General features: G+C 41.0%; 1 protein-coding gene across 1 annotated transcript; it reads right to left on the bottom strand.

Moving 5' to 3' along the window:
- Positions 1-37: 37 nt before the first annotated feature.
- On the bottom strand, positions 38-18656 carry ALKAL2 (ALK and LTK ligand 2). The gene is made up of 6 exons (XM_087774601.1): positions 18390-18656; positions 17101-17432; positions 14558-14611; positions 14366-14446; positions 12280-12346; positions 38-3975 (listed from the first exon to the last, which is right to left on the bottom strand). The coding sequence occupies exons 2-5, from the start codon at positions 17357-17359 to the stop codon at positions 12282-12284; spliced, it is 459 nt and encodes a 152-aa protein (XP_087630727.1). The 5' UTR covers positions 17360-17432; positions 18390-18656; the 3' UTR covers positions 38-3975; positions 12280-12281.
- Between the last annotated feature and the right edge of the window lie 438 nt (positions 18657-19094).

Raw genomic sequence — 19094 nt, forward strand, 5'->3', positions numbered from 1 at the left:
AGTTCATGTATGGTAACTTAGGCCTGTCATCTTAGTATCGTTAGACAGCCGTTGGACTGACGCTGTTTCATATTGAGCCTGCTAGACTAAAAGAACTGCCTGCCCCCAGACAGACACTGCTCTTAGCACTACTGCAGAGCTTAAGCAAGCAAAACTTCTGTGTGTGTGATCAGGATCCTGTGAAAATGGGGGTTTATATCAGTTTAAATGCTCAGTTATTCAAAGAAGAAATAATTTTTGTTCTAATAGATCTTTATGCTAACTAAGATGAACTCAGTTCAGAAACAGTGAGTGATGTTAACAGGACTGCTCTGGCTAGTCTTTCTTTGATCTTTTGGCCAATTCCTAGCACACTGATATAAGTACATGTACATGTAACATAGCATTTACTTCTCATAGTAGTAAAACACTCAAATCCATGCAATATTATCAATGAGAAATTTGCTGTAATCCCAGTTCCTATGTGGATGTCGGACAGTATTTTCAGATTTACTCAGGAGAATGGATGGCCTGTCAAAAGCGTTCTCTGAGAGTATAGTTCAACCTGAAAACAGGCCACCTGTAATATAATACAAAGGTAACAGAAGGCCAGTAAATAGAAAGTTCTGCTCTTGGGCAAAAATTGAATGCTTTGTAAAAATCCATGCCTGTTTGTCTGAACATCACCTTTCATTTCTGCCTTAGAAATGTAAATGTACTGAGATCGGTAATGTAACTGATACCATGATAATTTTCCTATTTTGAATAATACCAACGTTGGTGTGAACCAGCATTACCACATTATCTGTAAAACTGGATCTGTAAAACTTTCTTATTTAGCCTTGTTTTTTGTCTCTGTCTGCCTTCCAAACTAGTAGAGTAGTGTCTGTATTTGTCACCCACTCTCCCTTCTGGAAGAGGGATGCATTTTGATAGAGGACCCTGTTATTCCTGGGGCGGAAGGAATCCTGGTGTCACTCTGCATGTGCTGCAGCCTGCACAGTGGGGATTAAGTTTCCTGGGACTCTTGCTGTAGGACAGCTGTGTTTGTGTTGATGAGGTTTCTGTTTCGTGCTAAGATTTCAGACATTAAACTTAAGAACTTGCTTACAAAAACGCAAGTAGTAGATGGAACACTTAAATACAGAAATCAGGGTCTTTGTGCGTTATTGTATTACCAATAGTTTTGACTTTTAAAGAACAAGCTAGGAATTTGCAAGTTAATAGCTGTTTCACTTCAGGGACAGAGTAATATATATAGTATTTCAAGTCAGATCAAGTACTGACTCTGGAAAAAAATTATTTTTCCATTTCTTTCATGAACACTTTTGTCAAAATGAATGAGGGAAAATGATGGGCAGTTAGGGACAGACCATCTTAAATGTGGGTTTATGCACTAACCTCGGAAGTGGAACTATTGAGGCGTAATCTAATGTTATTCTCTGCCAGAATGACCATTTAAAATATTTCAGTGAAAGTAAAATAACTCAGAAGATCTGAGTGGGAATTGAACCTGTAGTTTCCTACATATTAAAGTTAAGATTTAAAAGTCTTAAATCTTTATCTTTGAGTTGCTGGGGTAACAGACAGGAGATAAAAGGGTATGGGTGTTTACCTTCACTAGGCTTAGGAATCTTCCTGTAATGTGATACTAAGTCAAAACAATTTGTGTTAAATTCAGTTCAGATTTTAAAAGTCTCAGCCTTGAGGTATATTTTCAGCAAGTAATCTATTGGCTAAATAATTCACCAGCTCTACTAGGAGGAAAAAGCCGATTGATTGATTGATTTTATCCTTAGTGGGTTTCTTTGTGAGGAGGGGAAGGGAGAGCACCATGGTATTTTAAAAACCTCTGTAGAATACAAGAATACAGAACAGGAATTGCCTTCGGGGACGACAGTTGCGCAGTACCATTATTGGGGTTCCAAGACAAACAGGGAACATAAGATTAATATGCAAATCGTGTATCATGCAGATGACTAAGCTCTTACTGGTTTAAAATACCACTCATGAAAAATGTAACGTTGAATGAAAAAATACAGCGCCTACTCCTCCTTCCCCCTCTCCCCCACCACGGCTTGTTTTAGTTTAGGTAGTAGGCTTATACCTAAGACTAAATAAGAAAAATCTGCTATGGTATAGTTGTATCTTCTGTCAAAGCGTGCTGACTTCTGCTAAATCTAGTGAAATCTTCTATGGGATTAACTTACTTATATTCATTTATGAAGTCATTACATTACTATTTTCCTTTTACAAGGAAATTTTCTAGAAAGTTTTTATTTAACCAGATTTCAGGTGTCCTACTACAAAAAGAAAGATTTATACTAATTTAAACTCCCGTGTTAAGTCGTACACTGTGATCTGATTTCAGTCAGTGGAACCACAGAGAAGCACAGAGTTCCACCCACACGTTTACTACAGATGAGCGGTGAAGTGAATCCTGTAGCAGTAGGTTCCTTTAACTGCCGGTTTTTTGGTGTACATGTGTTACTTCCACTGAGAAATGAAACTTTAGCATTTAGTGATCACTGAAAGCAAATACAAAATATGTACTTCTCCCTTACTAAATACAGCCGTGTTTTAGGCTGGCATTTTGTACTTCTGCTGTTTTTTTCTTCTAAAGAGCTAGATGCTGAAGGCTCTTAAGTGTGAATTTCAAGAATCCCAGCTCCTAGCTATTTCTCAGGGTGGGGAGGGGTATGTTTTGTTTTGTTTTTACATTTTGTGGTTTGAATTGAGGATAAAATGGAAGCTAAATGCCAGTATTAAGATAAAGGTACCTGAGGTTCATGTACAGATCACACAGAAAGATTTTCTTCCTGTTTGAGCTATTTTATTATGACAACCGGATTTAATATCCGATTTAAGGAAGAAAGGGAAAGGTGTATCAAGGCTTCTTGAGTAAGCGTTCACTGACTCCAAACTTTTATGATACTAAAACGATTTATTGGATATTTACTGATTATATCACCTTGCAGTATCATGAATAGACTGCAGATTTTTTTTGGAGAAAAAAAAACCCACAAACAACCATTTGTCATAAAAAAAAAAGATTCAAATTTATAATGCTGTAGTGACTTGGAGCAACCTTGTGGTCTGGGCATTTTGCAGGACAGGAATACACCGATCTGTCCATCCTCACAAATCCGTAGAGAGTGTCCAGATTACTGGACTTCTCTGAGGTGGGTGTACCTTCCTTTCTTGCTCTACCAGACTCTTACTGCAAAGAGGTTTAAGTGCAGATAAATGATAGTAGCTACCAGAAGATAGTTTGTTTATCAAATCCTGGATTCAGTGAACAGAAAGCAAACTGAGGACAACTTAATACCAAACACTTTATTACTTACGCTTGTTATTTACAGTATTTACATATTGCACGTTCGCTGGAATGTTTTATACATTTATTATATAAAGTAAATTAATGGCAGCTTGTGTTTGTGTACAAAATCCATGCTCCACTGTCCCAAAAAATATGTCTACTTGGAATTACGTTCCTGTTTGTCATGCAGTTTGTACTCCTAGGGTACAATGTGACCCCAATACAAGTCTGTTTTAACCAAACTTTTAAAAAATTGCATAAGCATGAAGGATATCAAGTGACCACAACTACTGTGGAGCAGATCTTTAGTAGTTCTAGATATACAAACAAACATTCCTTAAAATTGTAGAATTAAGCAATAGAACATCAATTTTCTTGGTGAAATATTTGTGTTTACATAATTTTTGGCAGCATTACACATCAGTTGTAAAGTGTTTTTAAGTATGGAGCATCAAGGACTACTGGCAGTTATGCTACTGTAAAGAATGTCAATCTGCAAACTGTTGACAACATACAAAATGCATGTTAAAAGAATTATGGGAAGTAGTCTGTCAATCTGCAAAAATAAATCTCTTGTTCACAATGGAATATGTTATAAAGGTAATAAGTTCTATTTCCCTGTTGGTTTCCAAGGCACTTCTCTTGGTTCTTGGTGTTTCTTTTCATGGTAATAACATCTGGTGGATTAAAAGAAAGAAGAAAATTGCATTTCATCATTTTTATATTCGCATACATGTGTTTAAGAATGTATTTATCATATTGAAAATGGTAAATAAAACTGGAGAATTCAGTAATAACTTTGGAAAAATCCAGTAGCGCATTTCTGATTTAGCTCAGTTTAGTTCCTGTCAGCCTGACTGCTAAATTACTGTTTTGTTTGTTGATCAAGGCTGAAATTTTAGACATTGTCCCTGTTTGTGGTGGTTCATTTTAGGTAGACAGGTTTGGAAAATACAGTTCTACCTATTCAAAATGTGCTCATAGCTATGTTTAGACTGTTCCTATGAGTGCAGCTGTGAAGTCAAGTGCATAAACCTCAAGGATAGTATTAACAGATTGCAAATCTCTGTCTTAATGGCTTGGTGTCAGGAAGCTGTTGATACGCTGTCCAGTACTATAGATCTGTCAAGGTAAGGTTTGAAGAATCTAGGAAGGATTTCATGTTTCATTGGGCCCATTAGTGAAGAAACTTGGACTCATACAAACAAGAAACAAGTAGAAGTAACTTTCTGATATTTGGTGATATACATACAGCCCCTGGGACGTGCAAACAGAGGCAACACAAACTGAGTAGGAGCTGCAGTGGTTCAGTTTGCTGCCCATTCTATTAACTCTTCCCAGAATAGCTTCTTGGAATGAAGTCAAAACCATTTCTGTGACACTGGTATCAAAATCACTGATACGAAATTACAGGTTTCCACATTGCTTATAGAATCATAGAATCATTGAGGTTGGAAAAGACCCTTAAGATCATAGAGTCCAACCATTAACCTACCACTGCCAAGTCCACCACTAAACCATGTCCTCAAGCACCACATCTATACACATCTTTTAAATACCTCCAGGGATGGGGACTCAACCACTTCCCTGGGCAGCCTGTTCCAATGCTTGACCACCCTCTCGGTGAAGAAGTTTTTCCTAATATCCAACCTAAACCTCCCCTGGCGCAGCTTGAGCCCGTTTCCTCTCGTTCTATCACTCGTTACTAGGGAGAAGAGACCGACCTCCACCTCACTACAGCCTCCTTTCAGGTAGTTGTAGAGAGCAATAAGGTCTCCCCTCAGCCTCCTTTTCTCCAGACTAAACAACCCCAGCTCCCTCAGCCACTCCTCTTAAGACTTGTGCTCTAGACCCTTCACCAACTTCGTTGCCCTTCTTTGGACGCGCTCCAGCACCTCAGTGCCCTTCTTGGAGTGAGGGGCCCCGCTCTCCAGTAACTTCTGAGTTTGTTTTCTGCAACCACATTTTCTAGACAGGTAACCATTGAATGCTGCAAGTCTGTGTACCCAGTTTCACATGTTTTGAAGACAACCTGTTAATGCCCTTATTTTGAAGTAAAAAATGCACTATGTCTTATTAGTCAACAGGAACCGCACGTGTGAAAGACTGCTCTTACATGCCAAAAGATGCAGCTGAAGCTTGTGTGTCTCATGGACACCAAAGTCCATGTGGGAGATAAAAACCAGTGGGTTCTCTGAAACTAGAGTTCTGCTGATGTCATTTTTCACAGTTAAAACTTTCATATTGTCTGCCTGAACATACGTACCTGTCTTTCCCATGATCAGAGTGAATTCTCTGATGTTTTGAGTTTCTCTACATTTTCTACTGCTTAAGTATAATTTGTAATAGAATCATTTGAATGCAAAGTCAGTCAGACTTGACATAATCCATTGGAAATCAAGCTACTGATGTATACAGAAATACTTGTTAGTAGTATTTAAACATATTTAGTTTTGCAATTTTTTTAAGCTATTAGGAAATGTAATATTACAGAAAAGCTTAATGTAATTTAGGGTTTTTTTCTGGATTTGCAGATAGGACAAATACTACTTTTTTTTTTTTAAATGTCCTTTCTTACAGGGGAAACTGATGTAAATTTTCCTTTTCTTGCATTTTTCTTGCTTATTTTCTGTACGTATGCCCCTACTGTACCCTATTTAAGCTGCAATGTTTAAAAGCGATGTTTAAAAACAAATTAACATGCTTTTGGTCTGATCAGTGTGTGGTACAACTGACAAGTTAAACACTGAGAATTTCATAGTGTTCCCATTGCTTATACTAATGGGAATATGTAGCTCACTGAGGGTGAAAAACTGGAAGTGGATAGGATGCTCATTTGTCATCTCATCTATACCTGCTTTTGTATGGGTATCTGATCAAAAGCTGTGGGTCTTAGATTCGCAGTGCTCAGCTAAATTGCAGTTTTCTGAATCCCTGGCATTTTCAGAAACCCTTGAAAAGGCCCCAGATTTTTAGCACTGATCAATCTGTTCTTGTACTATTTTATTTTTTTTATTTCACATAGTCTATGTTATATGCATCAGTCTAGGAAAATTAGACTGGAATTTAGCTGAAGGATGGCAGGTAGTATTCTTAGTGGAGATCCTGCATACTCTTTGACTGCAGTCTGTGTTGAGAACATAGGGGGCCAGACAACTCCCTTCTCTTTCATTTGATTCTTAGTTTTCCTTTGCTAATGCAAAGAAAAAAAAGAAAAGAAAACAAAACACAAACGCAACCAGCAGCTGAAACCAACCAAACCATACAATTGTTCCAGTTTTAAAAAGCACAAATGAAAGATATTGTAAAGGCCTATTACAGCTTTCCAAATCTGGTTCTAGTCATTATCCATGCATGATGGTAGAGATAAACTCTGTAAGAAAAAGCTCATGTATATAAGAGAAGAATTTAGTGGTTTAAATATCAATATAAACGTTAAAATACTGTGCCAGTAGCATTTTGTAGCAGAACGTTGTCCATGGGCTAACATCAAAAATTCCTTCCCCAAGTGTGAACGCCCAAGCGTAAGCCTGCTCTAATGCGAGCACCAGATCAGAGATCTGTGCATTGAAGATAATAAAGCTCTTAATGTTACATCTGATGCTAGCCACAGAGATCCCCTAGTAAGGAAAACTCAGAATTGCCTCAATAAAGTTGGCCTATGCCACACTAGTAACGTGTACACTGGCTGGCTATTTAATTCAAAGCAATAGTTTGATAGAAGTCTTTGATTAGTTACCTTGGGAACTATTTCCTGTCACCAAGCAGAGGTGACTGAAGATCTCATGGGAAGTTGTGTATGACGGATCAAGCTATACTTTCTAGAAAAAAAAAGGGTCTTCCTTCACTGAATAATATGCAAAACCCACATCTTAATTCCACCTTCACTTTTACGAAATGAAAGTGTCTGACATTTCTTGAGTGCACTCGATGTTAGTCTGAATAAGAAACTGTGTGAGAAAGAATGCAATTAAGGGCTGTTGTTTCCACTGTTAGAAAACACTTGAAACAAAAGTTAAAGCCCAAATATTGTTTTGGTTTAAGAATAGTTAGAAAAAATGGATATATAATATAGTGTACACGCATGGGATATTTACTGTACTATTTCAGTTTTTGCTTTATGTATTTAAAGTTTCCAAGTCTATTTTGTATTTTCAGCTTTTTAAACATATATTTTTAGTATGGTCAATACATCTTGAGGAGTTTACACAGATTCTTCTGAGTTCCAAAGGAAATTTCAGTTATCAGTGTGCTTTAGCTTATTAGGAATTTATATTATAAAGAATCTTTGACCTTCGTATGTATATGTATTTATTCTTACCCTACCATGTACTTTAAGCAAGAAATACTGTTTCTATTGCTTTTCCTTTAAATATTAATTTTATCTGCTTCTCTAGGAAACAAGCAACTGGTAGATTTTTTTCATATGCTTTTTATAGTGTATAAAGCTTGTTTTCTCTGCTCAGCCCGAGATTCCTACTACTTGCACTAGTCTTGTATTTATTAGTGTAAAATTGTTTGTGTCACTAGTTTTATTTTGTTCATTTAACTGTAGAAACTTAAAGTTAAAAATACATAAATACTTGTCAGTACAGTAATTAGAAGAAATCTTCAAAACGGAAGTATGTAATCATAGGTGGCCGTGCAGTCTTTAGTCCGTAAACTACACCGTATGGCACATGGAGCTTTTAAGCATACATTATGAGATCAGTGTTGGTCTTTAGCAAACACTTGAAGAACAGGTAATGGAAAAGGGAGGGCGCCAACAGTAGCACCTGCGGTTTTCAAACAAAAGCAGTAAAATCTGTATGACTGCAGCCAAAGTGATTGTGACAAATGCTGTCAAAGAGGCCAGCTTTTCTTTTTTAAATTCATCACTGTCTGTCACAGGAAATCCACAAGACCTGAACTGGGAGCTTTAGGTGAAGACTTCAGGAATCTCGTTCCTGACACTTCTTACCTCATGCAGATATGGACAATGTAATGGTTGTTGGATGTATCTGCATGGGGTGGAGCAAAGCAAGCACGGAGTATGGGAACTAGGAGGAAACTGGGAGAAAAATGAGGCTGAAGGACAGAAGAAAAAAGACTATCAAGGACAGGGCTCTAGCATAACTGTGTTGGAACACGAGAAGGAGAAGGTGTTACAGCATAAAACTAGTTGGAGATAGTGCTGGTGGCAACTAAGGAACATGGCCTGGGTTGCTGATTAGAAAAAAAAAAAAAGGACTACTGAGTGATGTGGTAATACAAATATGCTGCTCTGGCTTCACTCATGCAATCTTAACAAGTAAAAGGGCTCTTACTGGGCCCCTGCACTGCTAGTATCTGTGGGACAGGCAAAATGTGAACATAGGCTCTAAAAAGAGAAGATGGAGCCCAGTTACACCTGTAAGATAAATGAGAAGAAGTGAAGGCTCCATAAGACACACTGTATCACCCCCCCACCCCGGGGAACCTACTGTGATAGTAACATGCCTAATTCCTGTTTCTGGATCTTATTTTCTTGTTTGATCTTAGCACTGAGTTTCAACGTCTTGTGTGCTTTAAAGCTATGATAGTCCTAAATGCATTTTAAGTACAAATAAAAACCAAATTATCCTTTTTTTTCTCCTTGTTCTTCCCCCCCACATTGATCTCTAAACATGGACAGATGTCCGTGGATCTGAAAAATGCACCAAAACTACTAGTTTTCCAAAGTATCAAAAAGCAGTAATTCATCTATAGCCCACTCATAAGCCTCCAATGAAATGAAAATCAGCTGCTGAGCAAAACAGGAAATCTAATTCGTTGGGGGAAAAAAGTAGGTGTGGATAATTAAGAATGTGTCATTTTACTAGTTTATAATGTAAGAGTTTAAAAAGATTTTTTTTAAATGTATATGTCATTACAATTAATATAAACAGTCAAATTCTACTTGTGAATTTAGACCTTTGTGAAGTAGTATCACGTAAGAAAATTTTGTTATCTAATATTCAGGAGTTAGTCTGAGCTTTAGAACTGACACTAACTAGTAGTCTTATGGCAGAAACCAGAAGTGTTTACCTATTGTCAGACTATAAATAAACTGTTTGTATACTATACATCTTAAGTAAGAAATGGCTTTGAATTCTTGTCTTGCTATGTGTGAGTGGTACTATGTTCAAAACTTTGCAACTTCTTGAAAACACCTTGGACTAATGATAACTCTACACTTTGTGGAGAAAAAGGATGGTTTGGTATGTGGAAAAATACAAAAATAACCTGTTTTTCTACAGCTCGGTCCATGAAATGATGAAAACAAATAAAGCCTGCATTATACTTTTCTGTGAGAGGGAATGTCTTACCCACACAAATTGAACCGATGCAGTGGAAAAGCTTTGAGGAGGAAGGATGCTTAATTTCATGGAGACACCTGTGGATCGAGGCATATGTGGTAGAGAACAGCCTTCCTTTCTACTAACAGAGGTTGCTTAGGAGTGCTGATACTGTTCATGACTTGTGTCTGTGTGGAAAATAACACAAGCGGAGGCCTGTGACTCATGTTGAAACATGCCTGCTAGTTGAGCAAAGGAATTGTTTGGCCAAATTAAATGGACTTTTTTTTAAACGGACTCCCCGCTTGAGATGTGAACTACTTTAGTTACTGTTTCTTCATATAATGAGTTTGTGTTTACATGACAGGATGTAAAGATACAGATAAAACTTTATAAGGAAAGGAAGAAAAGAATTCCCTACTCTGATGTATCTGCTTATTAGTATTGGTAATAACCTTATTTACCCATCTTTTGCAGGTGAATATCATTATGTAATAGCTAATTTGTTCCTTGGTTTCTGGATTTTACAATTGAAAGGTTGACTCCCTAGCATTTCTCCTAGTTAGACCAAAGGATTTACCTATTTGCTAACTTTCCTTTGTCCTAATACTATATGCAATTGTTTCCACGATTCCATTCCTGAACACGCAATGTATGAATAAGAGATTCCTCTCCATGGCTGCATGTTTCAAATGAAGACAACAAGTAATGTAGTCGTTATTGGACATAAGAAACGTCTGCATTGACGTAAAGTAGCTGGGCTACTTTAGGTTTATTTTAGGAAGCGTGGCAGAAAATACTTAAAGAAATGTTGAGGAGTTTAGTGTAAAGTCAGGATGCTAAATTACATCTAATGATTTAATTACATCTAATGATTTAATGTATTACCTCTGCCCTTGCCACTAGAAAAGTCTTTTCTAATGTCTAGCCTCTCTTGTTGCAAAGTTGAACAAATTATGTCTTATTTATCCACACTGGATAGAGTGAATGGCTTGTAGCCACTTTTTACAAAACTGAATAGCGCCATCATGTTTTCCTGCAGTCGTCTTTTCTTTAGATTAAATAATCCTAATTCCTTTTAGCTGTTCTTGTAAATTGAGTTTTCTAGGTCTTTGGTCATCCATGTTGCTCTTCTTTTGACTCTTATAAGAAGCACCTCTGTCTTCGTGGTGCCCTTAATTAAATACAGTATTCCAGCAACAGTGATTATTTCAGGTGTTTTATAAACAATGATTCTATTTATAAATTCCAGTATGTTGTTTGTCTTTTTTCAAGTGTGACATGGTTGACATGCTTAGTTAGTGATCCACTACAACCCCTACGTTTTCTACAGAATTATCTGTCCAGCTATTCACAACTTGCCATGTATTTCTGCAGTTGATTACTCCTGCATGGCTTCATAATTCTTCTCTTGCCTTTAAATTTTATCCTGGTTTTAGACTATTCAGCTAATTTTCCGAGATTATTTTCAATTTCAAGATGGTATTTGATGGTACATGGTTGCTTCTCCTACACTACTGTCGTCCATAAATATACTGTCTTTTATCACCCAAATTATTAATAAAAATATTGAACAATATCATACCCATAAAGAAGCTGTGCAACGCTGCTCAATACATTTTTCCAGTTTGACAATGAAGCACTAACAACTTCTTTGTATATTTCTTCCAGCCATTTTTACATTTATCTTGATCACATTTCCCTTGCTTGCTTGTGAGAATGCTATGCAAAACGGTGTCAATGCTTTAAAAAAATAAACTAAAAGATGCTTAACAGGTATTGCTTTTTCTCACTGACTCTCTCCACAAGATGTGTATTTTGTCACAGAGTTAAAATATCTTCGTTTGGCAGCATTTGTTACTGACAAATCCATAGGGGTTATTATTTATCCCTTTGTCAGAGGTTACATTTTTGTCTCAGGTAAAGGTTGAGGACAGAATGTAAATTAATCCTTTTGTATTCTTATGTGTCAGTTTTCTAGAAATACAGATCATTTGGAAGTACTTTTTTGTTTGCTTGGTTGATTTTTGTTTTTATTTTGGTGCATGGTGAAATTCCCAAAGTATTTGTAGGAATAAGAGGTACATGTAGGCAAAAAGGGAGGGAATAAACCCATAGTCATGAGAGGTGAACACAGTGAAAATCCCAAGAAATCCGAGTAGCTTAAAGTTAGTTTACCAATGCTACTAATAATACATTTTAATTGAATTACTATAAAAGCACCTGCAACCTATCTGCATTTATAAAGCTTTCATGTGTCTATATGTATATATACATATATGTTACTCATACTAAAATGTACATCATAGATCCACAGCTGCACACATAAAGGGGCTGCCGCTGCCAATACAGGCAATTGTGTACTGAGTCAACTCTTGAAAAATAAGCTACAGCTGTTGTGTTTTGTTCTAGAACGACAAATTCACTATCTGCTAACTGTATGCTGCTATGAATAATTCACAGCTGATGCACATGGACTTCTATATAATGACTTCCGGTAGGGGGTACACTTTATTTATTGCCAATGTTTGCCAGATTAAGCCAGTTACTTCAAGTACTCTGAAAGGGGGATACCTTAGCCAAAGGACAATTCTTATTACACTCCTATGAATTTTCATGTATGAAACACAAAATCCGCTGCTTTGCTATGCAGTAGAACGTCGTTACTGCTATGAAAAAGCTTACCTTTATCCTTCCATGCACATTGGGCTTACTGCCAACCGAGTAAGAAGCCTGGCACATCTTTTATAGTCTGTCATGAAAAAAGAGCATAAATAGATTACTAAAGTAAATGATTTTGCCTTTAAAAATCGAAATTGATAACAGTGTGCAAATTATTGTCGTAATGAAAGTTCAATGAACACCTTCGTTTGCAACAGTATAGAAAACAGCTTCTTAGACTCAGAAGTGGAGTGTGTAAAAATTGTGTAACTGAAAGCTATGTCTAACGGGACATGTAACTGTGCAACTGACTTCTGCATACCTATAAACAAATAGCATGAGTGCACTTGGAGGATCTCCAAGTGTATGCATGTATGAAAATTTATACATCTGTGTCTGTGCTTAAATGTGCAATCTAAACATGTGGCTGTAGTATTTCCATACTAGAGGAAGAATAAGTAGTGCTCATCTATCTTTGAAATCCAGCCCTCAGTGAGCAAGTCTATCAATATTAAGTAATGCAACTCTCCAATAGATTTTCTTCCTGGAAAAACTGTTGAATTAGACAAATAACATCTCCTAGTCATAGGAATGTTAAGTCCAGCCTGAGTAGGTGACCACATCATACAAATTCATTCATAACTGTATCGAGTTGCATCTTAAAACTAGTAATTTTTTTTTTTCCACAGCAGTCCTATTGTTAGTAGTTCTTCTTTTAGGTACCTTCTGCTTTTTGATGTATTCATAATAATGAGAACCAATGCAAAACTAAAAAATTAATCAAGAGATTTATTTTTTTTCTTTACCATGGCAAACTGAAAGCACATTTTATGAAAGTTGATTATGGATGGACAGCAGAGTAAATTACTTTTTAGATGCCAATGTTACTATGCTGTGCAAAGTACTAGGAGGTATGCCAACAAAATGCTTTTGTACTGGCTACCATCATGTTGCAGCATCATAGATGCTTTTAATTTCTTGGTTGTTTGGCCTTTAAATTTTTACATAGAATTAACCTGAAATCAGGGTATTATCAAAAAGTAACATCATACTGTGCATGAAGAATTAAAGCAGGCTGTTTACCTCATTTTCCTAGAAGAAAGTTACTTTAAGGAGATGCTTGTCAGTCCAGTCCAGTGACTGATGTTGATTTTTGTTAGGCATTATTTCATTAATGAGTAACTACATCTAATGTTGCCTAGAGATGCAATGTTAACAATTCCTAACTCACAGCATAGATATGCTATAATTGCCATTCATACAAACTATCCAGGCATTATATTGGTGGGTATGTCACCCGTCAGGAGGAAAAGGCTAATTCAGACTTTAAGACCAACTAGTTTTTAGCTTCACAGCTTGGGGTACTCATTAGTGCTGAGTCAAATGATGTTTGTGTTACGGTCCTTATGAAAAAGGTAATATGACCATTTGCTTGTTCAAAACAGACTAGTTATGAACAACTTCCATCTCTGTCCACGTACATGGAACGTGGTATGGTTAGCCTTTATCTGTAAATCCTTATCTTTCCAAGGTACTCCTAATCTGAAGCCTTACAAATAGGGAAAAAGTCTGCAATTCTTACCAAATACGCCTTTAAAATATATCGGGCTGAAATATTTATTAATACGTGAAACTTGGAATCTGTAACTCTTGTTTCTATTCCCAGCTCTGCTACTGACCCAACTGCTTGACCTCAGACAAGTAAAATAAAGTGTGCTTCCATTCTGAAAAGGCTGTACTAAAATAGCATCTGCTTACTCAACAGGTCCACCTCAGTATCAATCTGGAGTCACATCTACTGACTGATAAATGTCAATGTTTGATTTTTATTTTTTTTTAATTCTCTGTGCTGCCAACACTGATGAGAGATCATAAGCTGAATTTGCTTATTTGTGACCATCAGCACTTTTTTTTTTTTTTTTAAACTAAGCCGAAAGTTATACTTTTGTAATTCACTGAAGAAAAGGGTTGCAAGGATTCACTGTCAACATCACTGGTACATGGGTAGCTGAACAGTCAAAATAGCAAATGTCTATAAAATATGTTCTACATAAATAATCAACGAAAAGGAAATAGCCCCCCCCACAAAGTCTCTGGTTTCGGCACTTACATGCTGGGATGGTGCAGTCCCTTGTATTGTGATAAAGCCGATGAAAGTGTTTACTACATTTTGGACTAAAGTAGAGTGGACCTGAAATATAAAGAAAAAATAAGTTATGAATCAGCACAGCTCACAGGAAGAAGAGTGCAGCTTATGGTATGTATGTGAAATGATGGATACCAATCCAAAATTAAAACATACCTGTTAAATGCTTTAAGAACTTGTCTTTCATCCTCAGATCTCTGGGAACTATTTCTGTTGGACAGAAAAAAGAATAGTCACTCTGCTGCACTGGAGTTACGCTTGCCAAGCATAGGATGGGGAAAGGGAATAAACTCTGTCCAGCGTACATCACCACTACATCTCGACAGATGCACAGAGGTCAAAAGCCCTTTGCATACAGTAGGCCAAAGAGGACGCGCTTGTTTTACATAAGAAGCCACTGTAAAATGCACTGTGAAACACACTGTGATGATGAAACAAGTAACGTCTGTTAGGTGTGCAGTCATGAACGATGATGACCGTTAACTAAGAGTCAGATTTTAGTTCTCTACGAATAACATTATCAAGTTTACCTAGATTTAAATTCTTCCAGAAATTTTAGTTCATGGTTGCTCAGAAACGGCACATTCTGCTAGTGGTCAAGACCCAAAGATATATTCAAGTCTGGTTTAGTGTCTTCTAATTCTCTTATGCAAATGTATCCACTCTCTTGTCACAGGTATGTTTGTACAAGCACTGTCCTGATGTCATCATGAAAACTGGACTGATCTACTTACAGGAATCTTTTTTTTCCCCCCTCTAGCAGTAAATAAAATTCACAGGAAATGATCCCAGGCAAATTGCTCTCTTCTGGCTCCCTACGTTTGTGGTTTACCGCCTTGCGTTTTGTGTTCAGCAGATGGCAAAATGAAACTGGTTTACTGAAATTCATTTTAGCCCTAACCCTTGCTTGTGTCTTCCTGATTTACAGCTATCTTTGATTGCTTTCCGTTACGAACTCTTAGTGCTGATTGTGTATGATACACTACATGGTGCTTTATTTATTTGACCATAAATGCCTGAGCAGCCTTTTTCATTCCCCTGGCACCTCTTATCAGATATAAAGCAGAGAGCATTTCCATCCAGATCTGATTCACTTGTGAGGTTAGACACTTCTCGAAAGTCATTCTTCATTTACTTCTAACTTTAGTCAGTGTAAGTAAAATTGACCTTATCATATTTGACCTAATTATGTCATAAAGAGCATTAAAAACACACATGCTTCACTCAGAAATTTCCCGTGGGACAGGCTCACTGGGAAAGTGATGCCAAAACTGAAATGAAAGACTCTAAGCAGTAGTTCCTTTTTAGAGTTGCTGGGAATAACTCCATTATAATAACAGAATGAAAAATCCTGCTCAGGAGTCAATGACACCACTACCAACTCATCTGCTCTGAAGCCGGTTTATTATTTACATAGATAACTATTCAGCACTACCCAGACGTTTAGCACCAATACGCTGACGTAGGATGGCCAAAAACTATGCCCGTGTTCCACGCTGAGATTCAGAGTTGTGCAGATCAGGGTTCCCTGCTTAGCCTGGCCTCTGTAACTTTTCAAGATTTATAAAACAAAATGTTCTCACTATGCTGATCTTAAGTGGAACAAAATTGTCTTCCTTTGTATATTCATTAATCATCCAGATGGAGAAGTAACATTTTCATGACAACCACCAACAAACGCAAATCACGAGGATATTTGAATATGAATATGAATGAGAATGAAGAAAAGGTACAATGAAGCTTTATGCGATCAATAAAAGCAAAATAAATAGCATACTATGAAAGCCAGTTTGGAAAAAGGTTGAGTAGACATCTGCTGGAAAATATTCAGAAAGTCGCTTTCAGGAGGAGGGGTAAGATGAGCAGTAGTAATGCCGTAGGGGTTTGGGAGTGACAGGGAACAGCGAATTAGAGATGGCAGCAGGAGAAGCCCAATCAACCTTCATCTGGATGCACCGAAGTACATCACGAGACTGAGCAGTAACTATCCATCGCTACATGGCTCGGTATGGCTGCTGCCAGACTGCTCTACGCAACCCTGAACGCCTTACAGAGAAACCTGGGCTTTCACGGGAGGTTAGAGAAGAGCCATTCAAATGAGTAGAAGGATGATTTGCAGGGGTGTCCCAAAGTAGTCATAGCTTGTACAGCGACAGAGAAGTACTCTGTTTCAGTTCCCTAGTATTTCAAAGCTGCTACCTCCGGAGTACAAAAGGGACTAACAAGCAGGGCGAAAAGTTTAATGAAGCTGAGCTGCAGGAAAGACTTCTAGATGTGAGATCTGTAAGGACATACTATAGTCCTGCAGGGGAACTCTTGCTAGGGTCATTTCCAAGAAACACATAAACCAAGCACATTTCAGAAAGTGGTAAACTTCCAGGAAAAAGAGCATTTTCATCCCTTATCTCTCTGATCTCAGCCCATTTCAGTCTTTTATTAATAGGTATGTTCAAAGCCAACACACAGAAGTCGGACTTTCAGTCGAGTACATTATCCAGAGAGTAAGAGACTCTGAGATGTGAATGGAGGTTTTCTATTCCAAATTTGCCGCCTGTGTCAGTTTCTGATACCAAAGGGAATCTGCAGGTATTTTGAGCGGTGAATTCTTGATACAAAATTAGTAACCTGATGTGATGTCTGATTCACCAAGGCACCCTACAGAAAAAAAAAGATCTCCTAAGTCATGGGCTGTGACTTACCCACTCTCTGCTCGTCCTGGTATCCTCCGTAGTCGGCCACTTCCCTTCGATCTAAGTTATAGTCATGCTTGGAGAAGTACTGCACCCCACTGTCCTTCTCCAGGTGGTACCTTTTCAGTTCCTGAATGATCTCCATGATCAGATTTAAGAGACTTTGCCTGTCCTTCAAATCCGCGGCGTCAGTTTTCTCTTTGCAGTTTCCTGCTGAGAGCATTAAGAGCACCAGCCCCAGCAGCCCAGGAGACCTCAGTCCACTCATCGCAGTCTGACCTGAAGGGTGCACCAGCAGATGAAAAGGAAGGGTCCGCTGCCGTGGGAGGCCTCCTGTTTCACTGGAAGAGGAAAACGGGGGTGGGTCGGAGGTGGGGAGACTCATGGGGGTGAAATGGGAAGCATCGCAGGAGGAAAGCGCGGAGACGGCTCGGCAGGTTACAGGAGGCGGGGGGGCAGCCCGCCCCGGCAGCGCGGGGCTGGGCCCCCGGGGGAGCCCCGCTGCTCCCCGCGGCTGCCAGCGCCACGCTCGGCCCCAGCGCCCGCCCCGCCTCGCCGCCCCAGCGCCCCGGGCAGCGCCCGCCCGGCAGCCTGCGCCCGGGGCCCCGCGGGAGGGCGGGCTGCGCAGCCGCGGAGCGGGGCGAGGCGAGGCGAGGCGAGGGGTGCCTCGGCGGGACCCCCCGCCCTGCACCCTGGCGGGTCGCCCGTCGCCGCGGGCCCGCGGCCGCGGAGCGGTGCGGTGCGGAGGAGCGCGGGCGAGGGGCGCCAACTTTCCCCGAAGTTTATTTTCTGCCGGGGAGCCGCGGCGGCCGCGCCCCCAGCGAGCCCGCCCGCCCTCGCTGCGGAGCTCCGCGCCGGGGCTGCGGGCGGGAGCGGCGGGACGGGCGGTGCGCGGCTCGGGGGCAGCCGTCCGGGGGCAGGGAGCGGCCACGCCAGCCTTCCCCTTCGCTGCCCTTTCTCCCTCCCAGCTCGGGGAAGGGGCGCGGGCGGCCGCGGCCACGGCCACCTCTACGGGGAGTAGCAGGGAGCGGCGGCGGGGGACGCTGCCTCGTCCCCGGAGGCGCTCGCCTTCGGACGGCAACCTGCCCCCCGCGCTCCCCGCGGCCGCTCTCCCCGGCCAACTTCGGCGGGCGTCCGGCGGCGCCCGCCTCCCTCCCTCCCGCCCGCGGGCTGTCACCGGCGCTGCCCCGCCGGCCCCGCCGCACGCAGCGCTCCGGCCCGGCGGGGCGGGGGGGGTGGGGGCGTGGGGAGGGAGACGGGGAGGAAGGAGGGCGGCGGGCCCTGCCCGGCCGCTTTACCTGTCTCTGCGTCCCAGACGCCGAGGTGTCTTCCCCCGGCAGCCGCTCCCCGGCTCTCCCCGGACGGCGGCAGCCCGCGAGCGGCGGGGAGTCCAAGTTTTTCCGCGGCTGGCCCGCCCGCCCCCCGCCCGTCCCTGCGCTCCCGCCGTAGCCGCGAACTACTCCATCGCCGCCAGCCCCAGCGCAGCCGCTTATATAGGCTATAGGATGGACATGAGACGGCAGATAGTATCGACTTGGAAGTGGGTGGAAAACAATAAAAGTCCACTTGGCAACCTCGGGAGCGTCGCTGCTTGCACAAGCCCCCCCTTCCCGCCCTCCCTTCCCTCCCGCCCCGGTCCCCCCCGTCCCTCCCCCTCGCTCGGCTCTCCCGGGCAGGGCTCAGTCACTCCTTCGCCTCTCGCCGACGTAAGGAGACGGTCCCAAGTGTGTGTGTGTGGAGCGGGAGGGGGCGGCGGCGGGAAGATGGGGACGGGGGGGACCTGTGTACGGGGAGGGGACGCGCCTCGCCCGAGCCTTTAATTAGAAACGCGCCGAGGAGCCTCTGAAATATTCATGGCCTTGGCGCGGCTCCCCGTCAGGCGGGTCCAAGCCCCGCGGCCGCAGCCGCCGCGCTCCCCGCCGTCCCCCGCGGGGGGCCGGGTGGCGGGGGCGGGCGGGGAAGCCGCCTGTTTACCGGGAACTCCGGGCCTGGCTGCGGCGGGG

The sequence above is a fragment of the Nipponia nippon genome, unplaced genomic scaffold, assembly GCF_047370975.1.
Source record: "Nipponia nippon isolate SJK-2023a ecotype South Korea unplaced genomic scaffold, ASM4737097v1 scaffold_4, whole genome shotgun sequence".
Taxonomy (NCBI): Eukaryota; Metazoa; Chordata; class Aves; order Pelecaniformes; family Threskiornithidae; genus Nipponia; species Nipponia nippon.

Bases quoted from the DNA above. Each gene is read 5' to 3' on its own strand.
- ALKAL2 (XM_087774601.1), bottom strand. From the start codon at position 17,359: ATGAGTGGACTGAGGTCTCCTGGGCTGCTGGGGCTGGTGCTCTTAATG. The intron at 14,612-17,100 runs GTAAGTCACAGC...TCTGTCCAACAG, and splicing joins CCAGGACGAGCAGAGAGTGG to AAATAGTTCCCAGAGATCTG. The intron at 12,347-14,365 runs GTAAGTGCCGAA...TTTTCATGACAG, and splicing joins GGACTGCACCATCCCAGCAT to ACTATAAAAGATGTGCCAGG.